At 41.0% G+C, this 13,702-nt stretch overlaps 1 protein-coding gene across 2 annotated transcripts in view; it reads left to right on the top strand.

The window, feature by feature from the left end:
* Positions 1-268: 268 nt before the first annotated feature.
* The window catches only part of TBC1D14 (TBC1 domain family member 14), a 49,385-nt gene continuing 35,951 nt past the window's right edge, over positions 269-13,702 (top strand). Inside the window, exons 1-2 of one of the 2 annotated variants that reach the window (XM_009904234.2) lie at positions 269-993; positions 9,631-9,751. In XM_009904234.2, coding sequence (XP_009902536.2) covers positions 320-993; positions 9,631-9,751 — 795 coding nt within the window. In that variant the 5' untranslated portion in view covers positions 269-319. Of the gene's footprint in view, positions 994-1,738; positions 1,843-9,630; positions 9,752-13,702 lie in introns of those variants that run through there. The other variant, XM_054172181.1, reaches the window with a different exon arrangement.

Genomic DNA, 13,702 nt, shown 5'->3' with positions numbered 1-13,702 from the left:
GATGGAAAGCTTTTCACGCTTGACATTTTCTAGAAGCCTAATTTTAAGTTGCCATTGTCCTGCTTGTTCAAGCAGAGGGAAGGGACAGTAATCATGTGCAAGATAAATGACTTTTAATTAAACACCTAACTTATGACAGGATTGAGTGTATTTAAGCAAAACCCAACAAACAAAACCGACTGACAGCCAAGAACAAACCACAGCCTTCCCGCAAAAACTCATAATCTTGTGGTATTCTTTTTTTTCTTTTTAACCAGTTCCCAGTTGGACCAAGACAACTGATGTGAATTTATCCAGCTCCTTAAACGGGTTGAGCTTCATGGGAATTCTGGACACAAGAGTGGGCAGCGGTATCCACGGCCTTCAAAGCTTGAACTCTGGGACACCGGGCTCTGTCTCATTGCCTGAATACAGGCCTGGCCAGCTGCCCAGTGCTGTAGAAGATTGTCATAGCCTTAAATCAGTGGATTCTGGTATTCCAACTCTAGAAATAGGAAATCCAGAGCCTGTTCACTGCAGTGTATTAAATGTGAAGAGAAAGCAGTCAGAGCCTGAAATTGTTCCTGACAGGGTTTTTCAGAGTGCGAGCACACTGCCGTCTTACGTGCCTCCGCTTCCTCTGACTTCCGAGCAGGACCATGCCGTGAGAAAATCCTCTACTTTCCCAAGAACTGGGTATGACACTGTCAAACTTTATAGTCCAACTTCAAAAACTCTGAATCGAAGTGATGATATCTCTGTCTGTAGCGTTTCCAGTCTTAGCACAGAACTGTCAACAACTCTATCAGTTAGCAACGAAGACATTTTGGACTTTGTGGTCACAAGCAGTTCAAGTGCAATTGTGAATCTCGAGACTGACGAGGCACACTTCTCAGATGTCACCCTGAATTCCACTAAAGAGACCAATGATCAGACCCAACAGGAGTGTTGTCAAGAAACAGATGTGGACAGTAAACGAAAAATATTGGGACCTTTCACAAACTTCTTTTCCAGGTAATGTCTCCATAAAATATATTTAAATAGATTATGTAGGATCGTACAAGAAAAGTCTTTTGTGATATTTTACTTTGAAAGAAGAGTGGTGAGGTGCTGGAAAAGATTGCCCATAGAAGTTGTGGAGGCTCCGACCCTGGAAGTGCTCAAAACCAGGCTGGGTGGGACCTTGAGCAGCCTGGTCTAGTAATTGGTGTCCCTGGCCATGGCAAGGGGGATGGAACTTCACTGGCTTCTCCAATGACACCTTTGTGAATTTGGCTAAGGCCCTTAATCTCATGTCACACAAACAGGCAAATATAGGTAGGATCCATACCAGTGTTGAAGGGCTCTGACACTAAGGATTCATAAGTGGCCTAGTAGTGATGGATTGTTTCATTGATCACTGTTAAGTGTATGAAGCTTAAAACGCAGATGCTTGCCAAACACTTTGCATGGCTACTATGATTTTTCCAAGTATCAGTTAAGGTTTTGTTAGTACTTCTTTTCGCTTTCAATTTCATAAGGAATGAGCACATCCAACATTCCATTGTTGAGATGAAAGCATTTGCCATTCAAAGCAGTTGCATGACCTCTTCTCAGCGTGGCCCCTGTCTGAGCAATAAGATGCTCCAAGTGTAGATGCCCAGAGAAAGCTGTGAGTGAGGACTAGTCTACTTTTGGGGGATTGGGTTCTTTGTTAGGAGTAGGGGCTTTTTGTTTTTATTTAAGGCCTTCATAACATCTCTTACTTTTAGGATCTAATAGCTGAAGTGTGATACATTTTGAAGAAATGCTTGTAGAAATTCAGGTTAGACACCAAGCAGAATTGACCATGTCTAAACCATTTTGAGCATGTGATTACTTCATGTAAGGCACTTTTTGCACGAGATGAATAGGCTGATAAGAACAGGCTGATAAAACAGAACTGGCAAATACTGTTCTGTAAAAAGCTGTCTTAATTGCAAAGCTTAAGAGAAGCTGTTTCTTTAGAGCTGCTAAACTGGCTGAAGCATTTAGGGATTTTTATTCTTAGGTTTAAAGTTAGAGTTCTGTGCAGCATAACTCCCGTCATCAGTTGTGTTTGACGTGCTGAAGCTTTTGTGGATCTCTGTTTGTTGCCATGGAACCAGACTTAATTTTGAAGCAGGAGGCTTCCCAGCACTTCAAAGCATGAACTTGTGTTACTCATTCCGGTAGCACAACTGCTAACTCAAACAAATGCTGTCCTTCAGCGTGGAGGAAGCAGAGCAGAACAGGCACATTTAAACCCTGCTCAAAGTAGGATGTTTAACTGCTGCTCAACTTTGCTCATCCAACAAAATAAAGCCATCTGTGTAAATTCTGTTTCCGTGCAGTCTCTAGTGGTTTTGGCAGTGTTGCAGAAATTGTGGTTCTCAGTCTTGCCCTGTCTTCTTGTGCAGCACAGTGAAGAAAGGTCCTGGGCTGTTCTCTGGCTGGTTCTTTCCTCAGGCTGTTGCATGCCTCACTGGGTGTGGCAGGAAGATCCAAAGGGAAAAGAGACTGCTTTCCTGCTTGCTTACACCTTGCTTTCCTCTCGAAAGAGCTGAAGAGCTTAAGGCATTGCGGGCATAGTGCTGGAGCTCTCTTTAGGCTCCAGGTTAGCACGTGAGAATGGGTTATTGCTTCTGAAAGTAGCTTTCACTGCTGACAAATCTGACATGTTGGTTGTTTTCAAGTGACATGTGTCCTTGTATCAGCTCTAGAAGGCCAGAGGCATTTCATATAAAGCAGGAGTTTGATAAATTTCCTTTGAACATATGCAGGAACTCGATTTCAGAAATAATGTGAGCAAATAATTGTCTGGGAGACTAATGAGTCTGTCTTGTCTGTCCCTTTGCCCTAGCCACCCAGAGTAGCATAGGTTAATGAATTTTACCTTTGGACTTCACTGCTGAAACACAGTCTTTAAATGCTCAGGTCTTAAACAAGCTTGCTGAGTCAGGACCGTTGTGATCTTACTGTAGAAGCTGTGCTTGTCATTGATCATTTTGGTGACTGAGGATGCAGAGTGACTACATAAAAGACTATGTTGAGTTAAATAATAAGCCATGCAGTTCCCTTCCTTTCTAATGGACTACAAGAATCCAAAGTCTTTACTGAGTTCACTGCTGTTCTTATTGTCTAGGTTTCTAGGAATCTGGATCTTTCTTTTCAGGTTACTTCTACAAGTTTTTGATCCAGATGTTCTAAATAGCAGAATCTCAGGAAACCTCTGCAGAGGAAAGGGACTGCATGTGAAATAAAAGCTTTAACAATATGAAATTTAATGTTTCCAGAGAATCTCTGTGTTCCTGAGACAGCTTCTGACGCTGTGTATCATACATAGAAGTACAAGCCTAGTCCAGTCTGCGGCTTTACTTGTAGTGTGGTAAGAAAAAGGGCTTAAGTTTCAAAATAATAGCTTCTGGTTTCAGCATTAAGTCTGAAATCATGTCAATTGTATGTGTTTGTGTCACACATACACACATATGTTTTGAGGTGACTGGTCATACTAATTCAGTGTTCTGAACTTGGTGATTAGGTCCATCAATAGCAGAGGTAAGTCACCTGTTGATGAACAGGACATAATGCTGTTTGTTGCTTTTAATGAGAGGACAACTCACTGTACTTCCCTAGTTTTTTTGGTAGGTATTCTGACAAGAACTTCTTCTCAAGTCCATCAGTTCCCTAGTATTCATAATTTATGTGTCAGTCCTGTTCCTCCACTAATCAAGTAATCAAAAATCCTGTGACAGAATATGTTGCTGGTCTTTCAGGGTTTATTTTCTGTGCCTCTGGAAATTAAGTGGCCAGAGCCCCAGTTTGGAAAATCTAGGGATGAGGGTTAATCTTCTGTTTTTTGAGGTTAAGTTGTGAAGGTTATAGTTAGTACAGAATACAAAAGATCATTGAAGGATGAGAAAACAATGTTGTTATACTTTTAGCTTAAATTCCATAACAGAGTTAAAATGTTTCCTGGATTGAATGTGGCACTTGGTGCCATGGTTTAGCAGTCATGAGGTCTTGGGTGACAGGTTGGACTTGATGATCTTTGAGGTCTTTTCCAACCTTATTGATTCTATGATTCTATAGTGTTAATCTGAAGCTTTGGAATTTTCTCTACTGTCCTTATTTTTCATCTGCCTTCCAACTGGCAGTTCAACAGGACTCTTCCAATTGTTTTGTCTCCTGAAAATAATTTTTCTCAAAAGACTAATTAAAATTTGGATGTGAGCATGCATCTTGGGAGCTGAAAATGGTACATGTATTTCTAACACTTGTGGCAAAAATTTACTTGCAATTGCAAATTAGTTTGGGTTAATGCAGATGAAATATTGCATCGATTCCTGTGTGAGCTGAGTCTGTTTCTAGTTAATTCTCAGGCACATTTCTTTACAGTAATTGCCTTTTTTAAGAGTAAGCAACCCATTCATTTGCAAGTAGAATCTCTGTGCTAGATCACTGTAGTCTACCACAGAGCAGCACCAGCCATCTCCCTTTTCTTTTATTCACAACTATCATTCTGTGTTGCTGAGGAACCTAAAGACTCTAATAATTAAACCTCCCGAGTTCTAAGCTCCTGTACCTTTTTATTCCAGGCAGCTGGTATGTCTTGGGAGTAGTGGGGGAAGAAAAGCTGTCCGTTGTCTGAAAGGCCAGGTGCAGGGGGGTGTGTGTGTGTGCACCAGCAGGCATCAGTGGGTGTATTTGTGCCCACCTCACTCGATTCCACCCTCTGATACTTGCTGTGTTGGAACCCATCCTTCTTGCCTGTCATTCAAGTGACAGGTGCCAGAGAAATAAGTCCTTGACTCTGGTGGTACCAAACTTGAGAGGTATCTCAAGGGGCACAGTATTGAGCCTGCCTGGCTAGAGAAGACTGTGACAGATTTTTTCAGGAAGGAGATTTACATCTGACTTTAAGATCTGGAATGCATTTGCAACAGAACCCATGGCACCACTATCTCCACTCCTTTTAGTGGATGGGTTTGTGTCCTGAACTGGGGGGGACTGGTGGGGAGGTGCCTTGACTGACATAAATGGCTGGCCTTGCTTGGGACAAACCACAGCTAAAATGTGGAAAAAGTGGATAGTTGAGGGGTTGGGAGGCAGTGATAAGAGCTCATCACACCACAGTAATTGCTGGCAGTTGTGTGGCTTCCTGTCTTGTTAGAAAGAGAATTGGACTGGACTAGATAAACTTTCTGCTCCAGTGGTGATGTAGGACTTTGTTTAAGAGCATAAGCTTGACAAAGCTGTAATAGATGCTGTATGGGTGGGTTTGGCTTGCTTATTTGTTATTGATGTGGTTCTAATGCGCTGCTCATAGAACCAAAATGAAGTAGGTTTAAAGTTTTATTAAAAAATAAGGTGCTCCTGACACTGCTGAGTTATCTGTTGGTGTGGACTTCCTCTCTTCCCTGCAGAAAGTGCAGCTGGGCAGCAATGCTGCAGCGTGTGTATGCTCAAGCAGCAGATTGTGGTCTGTCTTCCCTGTGTCACAGGGTGCTATTCCTATGTAAACATTAACTCTGGAGGTAGAATTGAATTCTCTTGTGGCAGGTAATTCCTCTCTGCAGCTCAATTAAAATAACAAAGTTAAACAGCTGTGTGGTGCCAAATACTGTTTCAGGGAACTGTGTAAAGGTAATTTTATATCTGAGATGTGATCTCAATTTAACTTCTGTGTTTGGCTTTCCTAAAACGAGCCACTGCAGACATGTAAAATTGTTCACACCTTCACTAGGAATGCAAATGTAACCCATGACATTTTAATGACTCCACTCTAATGATACTGCAGACAAGCTGTATCATGTGGGATATTCCTGTTAATATCCCTGTTGTAAATCAGCAGGATGTGCTCTAATGGCTGTGAAGAGGACAATGAGGCCGAGATAATGATCAGCATGTGACCTTTTCTTTCCAGGCATGTCAATCCTTTTTACATTCAAGAACTCAAATTAGTTTGTGTGTCTTAAAACACTTGTAATTAAATGTGGAGGTCTTTTACCCTAGGATTTCCGAGCTCATCTTTGAATTGAAGATCTGTTTGTTTGGATTTGTTGTTTTGTTTTATTCTGTTGGTTTGGTTTTGTCAGATAGACACAGTGGAATTTGTGCTCCTTGTTAACCTGTATCTTTCCATCGGGTAAGATCTCCTTTAGTTACCTTTAGAGTGGAATTTTTTTGGGTGAATTATGTTTGTTCAGAAGTGAGGCTTCTTAGTACTTTTGGATTTTTTTTTTAATCCCAGGGAGTTGTGTAAGGATGGAGGAAAGGAATTCCTTTTTGTGCTGTGGCAGCAGAAAAATTAAAGCTGCTTCTGTAAATTATTTGCACTTACCTGTATATGAGAAATTATTGCTTCCTTCTAAGGGAGTTTTGTATTTTAAGGGTCCACTTGCAGTCCAAAAGTTGCAAGTAGCTGCTTTATCAGGACCCTGTGGTGTTGTCCACATTTATTGCAGAGTTCTGCAGAAATTGGACCAGAGAACATCCCATAGTAATTTTTTTTCCCTTCAGGTTTTCTGAAGTGAGATGCAACGGGAGCAGCATCTCTTCTTCTGTGCCAGCCTAACTGTCCTGGGGCTTGTTAGAGCTTGAGTCACACCAGGGTTTAACAAAGCAAGAACAGGCTGTAGTTTGTGGCTCTACATCTGATTGTACCATCTTGTGACTTCTGAGAACATTGTACCTTTGAGTTTTGAGATTTCAGAGTGCATAAAGATTGTAGGCATCAGGGAAACATCAGAACTTAGGCATGGACAAAGCAGGGCAGAAGAGGGAAGGATGAGTAAGTTGCTTTGTATGGAATGGGAATTGTATATTGACATGTCTGATGCTTTCAGTTCAGTATATATTTTAACATTTTTAAAGTGAAATGGAAATTCCTGACACAGTGCAGTGAAAGGGGTGCCTGATGGCCTAGAATGTCCAGTGGAAATCATGTGGACAGGGAAGAGAGAGCTGGGCAAGTGCTGTGCGTACACAGGCACTTTCAGCAGAGAGCTATTGTATGTCATGATTCCAGTTCATCCTTGTTTTGCTGTGAGAATAAAGACTTAGTGCCACTCTCGAAATCTCTGAGGAGATTGGGGGGATTATTGCTTGCATTACCTGTGCTAGCAGCCTCTAAGGTGGAGAGACTGAGAAAAATTGCCTGTTAGTCCTTTAATTTTCATCTTATTGCAGTGTTAATGAATCATGGTGAAAGCCTTTTACTTGCAAAAGCAGTTTTGAATGTGCACAGAAGTGTCCCACAAGTGTGCTGCCTTTGGGGGCTCTTTCAGGTGTCCCTGATGCTGGAAGTTCTTGCATTCTCTGAAGACTGTAGTAGTCAAGAATTTAATGCACTTGCTTCTGTAGTAGTAACAACCTAAAAGAAAAGCTTTTGCAATAACAGCTAGCCTTGTATTGTAGATCCCATTACAGCAGCCTTGTATTGTAGATCCCATTTACCAGCAGTGGTTTTAATGATGTTATTCCTAACATGTTTTCATTTTTGTTCTTAGGTATATTTGAGAACCTGCTTGATATTTCTCCATTTTAAATTAACAAAGCATCTATAAAAAGTAATCTGTCTCTTTACATTTTATTTCCCTGGTAGATGTCTCAAATAACTCTATAAATCCATCACCTCAGGCTCTCTTACATGTTATGAGCTTGGTAAAAAGATAGTTACATACACAAGACAGAGAATATTGCTTTATATTGCCATGGTGAAGGAACTGCTGGTGAAAAAAGAAAGCAAATTCAACTGAGATCTCTTTCTTGGAAATTATTTTTGTGAATGTCTTTTTCTTACCAGCATTAGCAGTTGTAGTGGTAGCAGTGTAATCAAACTTGCTGATTAATGCTCTAGTTAGCTTCTAAATCTCTAAGCAGCATTACAGCTGTAAGGATGAGCTACAGGAGAGACTCATCACACTGAAATGGAGTATGGTAGTTACAGAGACAAAGTAGATCTTTGGGTTTGATCTGTTAGTCTACCTGTAGAATTATTTCTTGCTTCAAAAACAGCAGAAAGAGGGAAAATGTAGCAGTATGTTTCTATATTTGCCATGCTGTTGTTCTTCAGAGCTTTCCCTACAGTTGTTTCCCCTACATCTTTATGCTGGTTTTGTGTGAAGTGGGGTAGGGGAGTGCTGAAAGGGATTTGTGGGAGTACAGTCACTGTTTGGTTTTGACACCAGTGTAACTGACTTATGTGATTCCTGTACCTAAACACTTTGTTCTTATCTTTTAATATGATAATCTGTTCCTAGTCTGGATTTCAAGGTAACTGTACCCTTGTGGTGTAGAAGCACGTGATGATTTGTGTAAATAGATGCAGATTTAAGGATGGCAGTGCACCCTGTTAACCTTTGAATTCACTCCAATGTATTCTGACATCTGTGACTCAATTGTTTTGCTCAGATTAAATATTTCTCCTGTATTCCAAGCAATACGATCTCTCTTGGTGCATTTATGATATTGTTCATGTTAGCTGATCCCAAGTGGCCAGGAAAACCAGCTTTTTAGTGTTCAGGTTATTATTGCAGATGGATAATCAGCCCCTTTAGAACATGAAGCTCAGTCTAGTTTTATTTCCCAAACTGCCACACTTTAAGAATAAGAAGCAATTAGTACTTGGTGGGTCAACCCACTGTGCTTTAAGGTAGTAACTGTAAGGAAAAGCAGTAATGCCAGGCTGGAAGTATCCATGGCATGAAGGGTCTGTAGCTGCCTGCTGATTAGCAAAAATGCTTTTGTCTCAGTGGAATTACTAATTTTTTTCTTTTAAATGAGGGAGTGAACACCTATAGTCAAGCTCCCCTAAAAATCTACCACAAGCTGTGTAAATAAGCAAGCCGACTAACCTGGGCATCTTTGACTACTTGCTGAACTAAGACAGCAGGACCAAGGAAAATCTGTTACTGTAACAATCCAGACATGCCGTGGGTGTAGGATATCCGTGGTGCTCTTGGAGGAGCTGAGTGCTACCAGAAGCAGGAACACTGCTCTGTACCTTGTGTCCAGTTTTGGGTGAACACGTGGTGAGGAGACAAGCCTGGCACGTCTGTTGCTTTACGATTAAAAACGAGCAGCGCCAGTTCTTGGTGGCTTTATGTCTAGCTTCCTGACTGTTACTGCAGTGTTTAAGCTGGTTCATTTGAGGCATTGCAGAGGGACTTCAGAGCTCATGTGTTTTGATAGCTGCTTTTAAAAAGGAAAAATGGTCCTTTATGAAAGCAGATCAAATGCAGCAAAAGGCTACTGTGTCTGCAACTTCTGTGCGATTTTTGGTTGGTAGTGTGTTGTAACAGGCGGGTGCGGAACGTTTATGCAGCAAGATGTTTTGTACCTTATTCTTACTATAAAAATGGGGCTGAGTGATCCAGGAAGAGGCTAAAAAAGAGGGATTCTTCTAGAGAGTTACAAATGTACTTTTTATATCTACTAAAAATTCTCATTTAACCAAGTGCATTTCCTAGTAAGGTGATAATACTGCCTTGCATGATGTACCTCTTGAGGATGGGAAACGGTGCCTGACAGCACAACCACAGGAGGAGCTGGAATGTGTGATTGGGATACATAAAGTTAGCAAATTGTCTGTCCTTCTGTTTATTATAATTAATGGACCCTATTCTATAATCAAACTTTTTCTTTTTGTAGGAATTTGTTTACCAGAAAGCAAAGTGCAAGATTTGAAAAACAAAATGATGTGGGATGGAAGTTGTTTGGAAAAGTACCTCTCAGAGAGAACTCCCAGAAAGATCCAAAGAAAATACAAAAGGTATTTGCTGAATTCTGTGTTGGCATTAGTGGTTAATGTAGAAGCCAGTTAGGTTTATGAACCCTATGAGGATTCAAATAAATGAATTAGAATTAACCAGGTTGGAAAAGGCCTTTGAGATCATTGAGTCCAACCTATCACCCAACACCATCTAATTAACTAAACCATGGCACCAAGCACCCCATCCAGTCTCTTCCTAAACACCTCCAGTGATGGTGACTCCACCACCTCCCTGGGCAGCACATTCCAATGGCCAATCATTCTTTCTAGAAATTGGTGGGGAACTGGAATCCTGCAATGAGTCCACCAGTGGAGAAAACAGTCTGCCCACCTCAGATGCAATGGAAAACTAGAGGGGTTTGTGTGCAGCTGTGTTTAACAAGTATGGTGCAAGGCCCCAGGAGCAGATTACAGGTGTGCAGTAGGTGGAGTGGCAGCCTAAGAACTGATAGCTGGGCTTGTCAGTACACCTTGCTTTTCTGCTCTTACCACTCCATCAGTCCTTTGAGTAAGATTGTTCAGCCTTGATGATTATGTTAATACAATATAGCTTCTATCATACAAGCTGCCAGCAGCATGTTCCCACCCCCTCCTACCAAACTGCTTTGATTTGATCCACTCACACCCTCCTCCTTCCCCCTGCAATTATTCCTTTATCTGCAAGTTTTGAGGAGAGGGGGAGATGGAAAAAATCTTGTTAATTTTTGGTACCAATGACAAAATTTCCCAACTGGGCTGTGTTCAGCTGGAGACACAACAGGCTTTCTTTCAGGAGTAATGCTCTAACAGGAAATAAATCTGTAAGATTTATCAGTTGTGTTTTTCTGTAATAACTAGATCATGACTAGATGTGGAGTCAATTCTGCAACATATGATGAAGTGAAAAAGAGCTCTTGAGACAGCTAAATACATTGGTTGGCTCATAGGGATGTTTTTTTTGTGGGATGGAATGTTAAGTTTATAACAGTATTCTGGGAAGAACATTTGCAAGTTGATTTGGGTCAGTTATCATTCAAGTGGATTTTCACATCACTTTTTTTTTTCCCCCTCTCTAATCCTAGTTGATTAGTAAAATCACTTTGCTCAAGATCTGGTTTTGTGGCTTAAATGTTAGGTGGAAAAGAGTTGTTGCAGAGCAACGGCACCCAGCAGGAAACCCTGAAAGAAATTGCTACAGCCTGTGCTTTAGGCAGACAGTTCTAAGAGTTTCTGTTGAGAAGGGTGTGTTTTATTCAGGAACAAGAAACCCCCAAAACCACACAGCAGAGTCTACTGATGTGTGGGAATTCTTGTGCAGATCTGTGTGCAGAGCACTCCAGATGCAAGCTGTGTAGTGTGGCCAGCTACTGCCACAGGTTCCACTTCTGCATCCGCAGCCTCTGCTGACGGGTGGCAGTTGTCTAAAAATACCAAGCTTTTCTAAGGGTTTGCTTAGCCGTGCTGTGTGCTGTGTTCAGATGGTCCATTCAGGACCTGTTGAAGAGGAAGTGGTTGGCTCAAGATGGCTGCTGATTCTGGCAGGAGCTAGCTAGATCTACAATTTCGAATAAAGCATTGTCTTCTGTTGTGCTGAGTTTGGATAGATCACTGGAGGAATCATTGTGACTTATGGCTGTAGCTGCTGATGGTGGGGTGAGTGTTTGCATGTAAATTTCATTCACACTTTAAAGCATTCTAGGCTGTCAGCTGTCTAGTGCAGCTTTTTAATGTTCTGCAGTAGAAGTCCGAAGGTGTAAATGAGTCATTTCCTGTGTTCTCCTCTGGGTTCATCTCCAGTTGTCAGCCTTCAGAAAGACAGGATTTAGCTGTCATCGTGTGCTTGAGTTCCCTTTTTATTAAGAGTAGAGAAACTCAAGTGAAATTGCAGTGGAAGAAGGCTTAGTTACTGTGGTTAGTCTAACGCTAACCTATGCTTGTTGCAGTCTCTAGAAATAAGTGTAACTCTAATTTTCCACACTTAAGCATTATAGCCCCAGCCTTGCTAGTTGCCTTAATGCACTGCTGTTTCATGGGTTTGCTTCTGATCTGTTAAAAAAAACCCAACATTTATTTTAATCGTATCTAAAGGGCATCTTTTGTTTGTGGAAGTAAATAAAAATAAAGGGAACCTGTTTTGTCACTGAAGTTCTATTTTTTTGTTTGATTTCCAACAAGAGCTGTGCTAAATACGTTCAGCAATTATAGCAGGCTGTATTACTCTACAAAGAGCGTGCTGCCCTTGTCCTGACTTGGAAATTACCTGCCTCAAACAAACCTACTATCATGTTTAAACAGATAAACCAAGAATAATAGCTTTTATCCACGGTAAAGGAAAGGGTAACTCAATACTATGGCAGAAGGATTGCTCCTGAGTATTTTAATAATAGAAGAATGTAATATGACCCTCCTAGGTATCATCATCTAGCAGAGTCAAGCAGCCAGAGCACTGCTTCTCATGCTCTTAGAACTTCTTCACTTGTGTTATGAACATGTGGAAGCACGGAATGTTATGAACATCTAGAAAATAATAAGCTGTGAGTGTAAATTGAAACAGTTATGACAAGCTACAAAGTACTTTTTGGAAGGAAGGAAGGAAGAGGTTTTTTAACCTCATCTTCCAGCTTTAAAGCTTTTATTTGAGTTTTATCAGTCTCTGAACTCCTCATAAGTAGTCAGGGTCAAAAGCCCTGGAAGCTGGAGGGATCCTAAATAGATATACCAGGTGATGTGTGAGGATAGGTATCTCCCTTCTGAGATGCAGATACTAGAGAGCAGCTTTGGTAGCTGTTATTACAGTTAAAAGTTCACCTGCTGCTCTCTACTGAAGGGTCTGTTTCAATGCCTGTGGTGTGGTCTAGGGAAAATGCAGAAGGTTTAAAGTTGTCCAGTTTGTCTTAATGGAAACAGTTACTTTATAGCCCAACTTGATACTTGGCATGAGATGGAATATAAAATAAGCATGGCACATGATTAGTTTTAAATGCAAGGAGCTTGACTTTTGAGGAAAAAAGTACACAGTTCTTCCTAAATTCCAACATTTCAAGGCCAAATACTAGGTTTTCTGAAAACTTACCATCCATGGGTGGAAGTTTGTTCTCATTTGTTGTTAAATGAGAATCCAACAGGCGGCTGGCATTTGTTTGTCTGTTAGTGCTTATAAACAGACACATGAACATCTCCCTCTTTGGTAGCCACTAAGTCTTTTTTAGTGTGGTAACCTTCTAGTGTGCTTACTGATAAGAAACACACAGGAGACTTTCAGATTTTCCCCCCTCCTGTAGAGAGAGAGCCTGGAAATACCAGCACATACTATTGAACATTGCATTGCACCAACACTTGGCAAAATATCACTGTGCAGCAGAGCTGGAGATAAATCCCTAAAGGCAGGTGTTTAGCCTCTAAACACTGTGGTGGAACTGCCAGTCCTAATAGGAGACTAGAACTTGCATTGCTAAAATGTAAAATTGAGAAAGCTGCTACACTTCAATGTGTTATTTTTGCATTAAACAGAATCAAAGTCCTGAGAAACCTGGCCCAGTGGTTTTCTTTGTCTGCCTTTCAGTTTGTACATCTGAAGCCTCATCTAAAATTAAAGAATTGGGGGAGGTGAGAGTTTTGAAAGGCTGACTCTTACCATGCTCACTAGCAACAACCAACAAAGCTGATGTGCTTTGCTTCTGCAAAATGAATGGAGTTAGTGCATGCATGTTACTGAAAACCCAGAGGATCCAGATATAGTAATTCTTAAAATCCTGGACTGGTGCTTTTTGTGTCTTTCTGAAGAAAGACTGGGGAAATCTCTTTACATTTTATGCTCTCCTTCTTCCTCCCTCTCTGAGGACACTTGACCTAATTTTTCACCATGACTTTATTATGCTATTTTTGTGCCTCTTAGTAATTTCCATGTAAAAAATTTCATTTGCTCCATTGAGGAATTGGTTTGTTAGCATGACAAAGTTCAGTGGCAACAGT

Source organism: Dryobates pubescens, chromosome 23, assembly GCF_014839835.1.
Source record: "Dryobates pubescens isolate bDryPub1 chromosome 23, bDryPub1.pri, whole genome shotgun sequence".
Lineage (NCBI taxonomy): Eukaryota > Metazoa > Chordata > Aves > Piciformes > Picidae > Dryobates > Dryobates pubescens.
The sequence above is the reverse complement of the archived record's forward strand: the minus strand, read 5'-3'. Positions and strand labels throughout refer to the sequence as shown.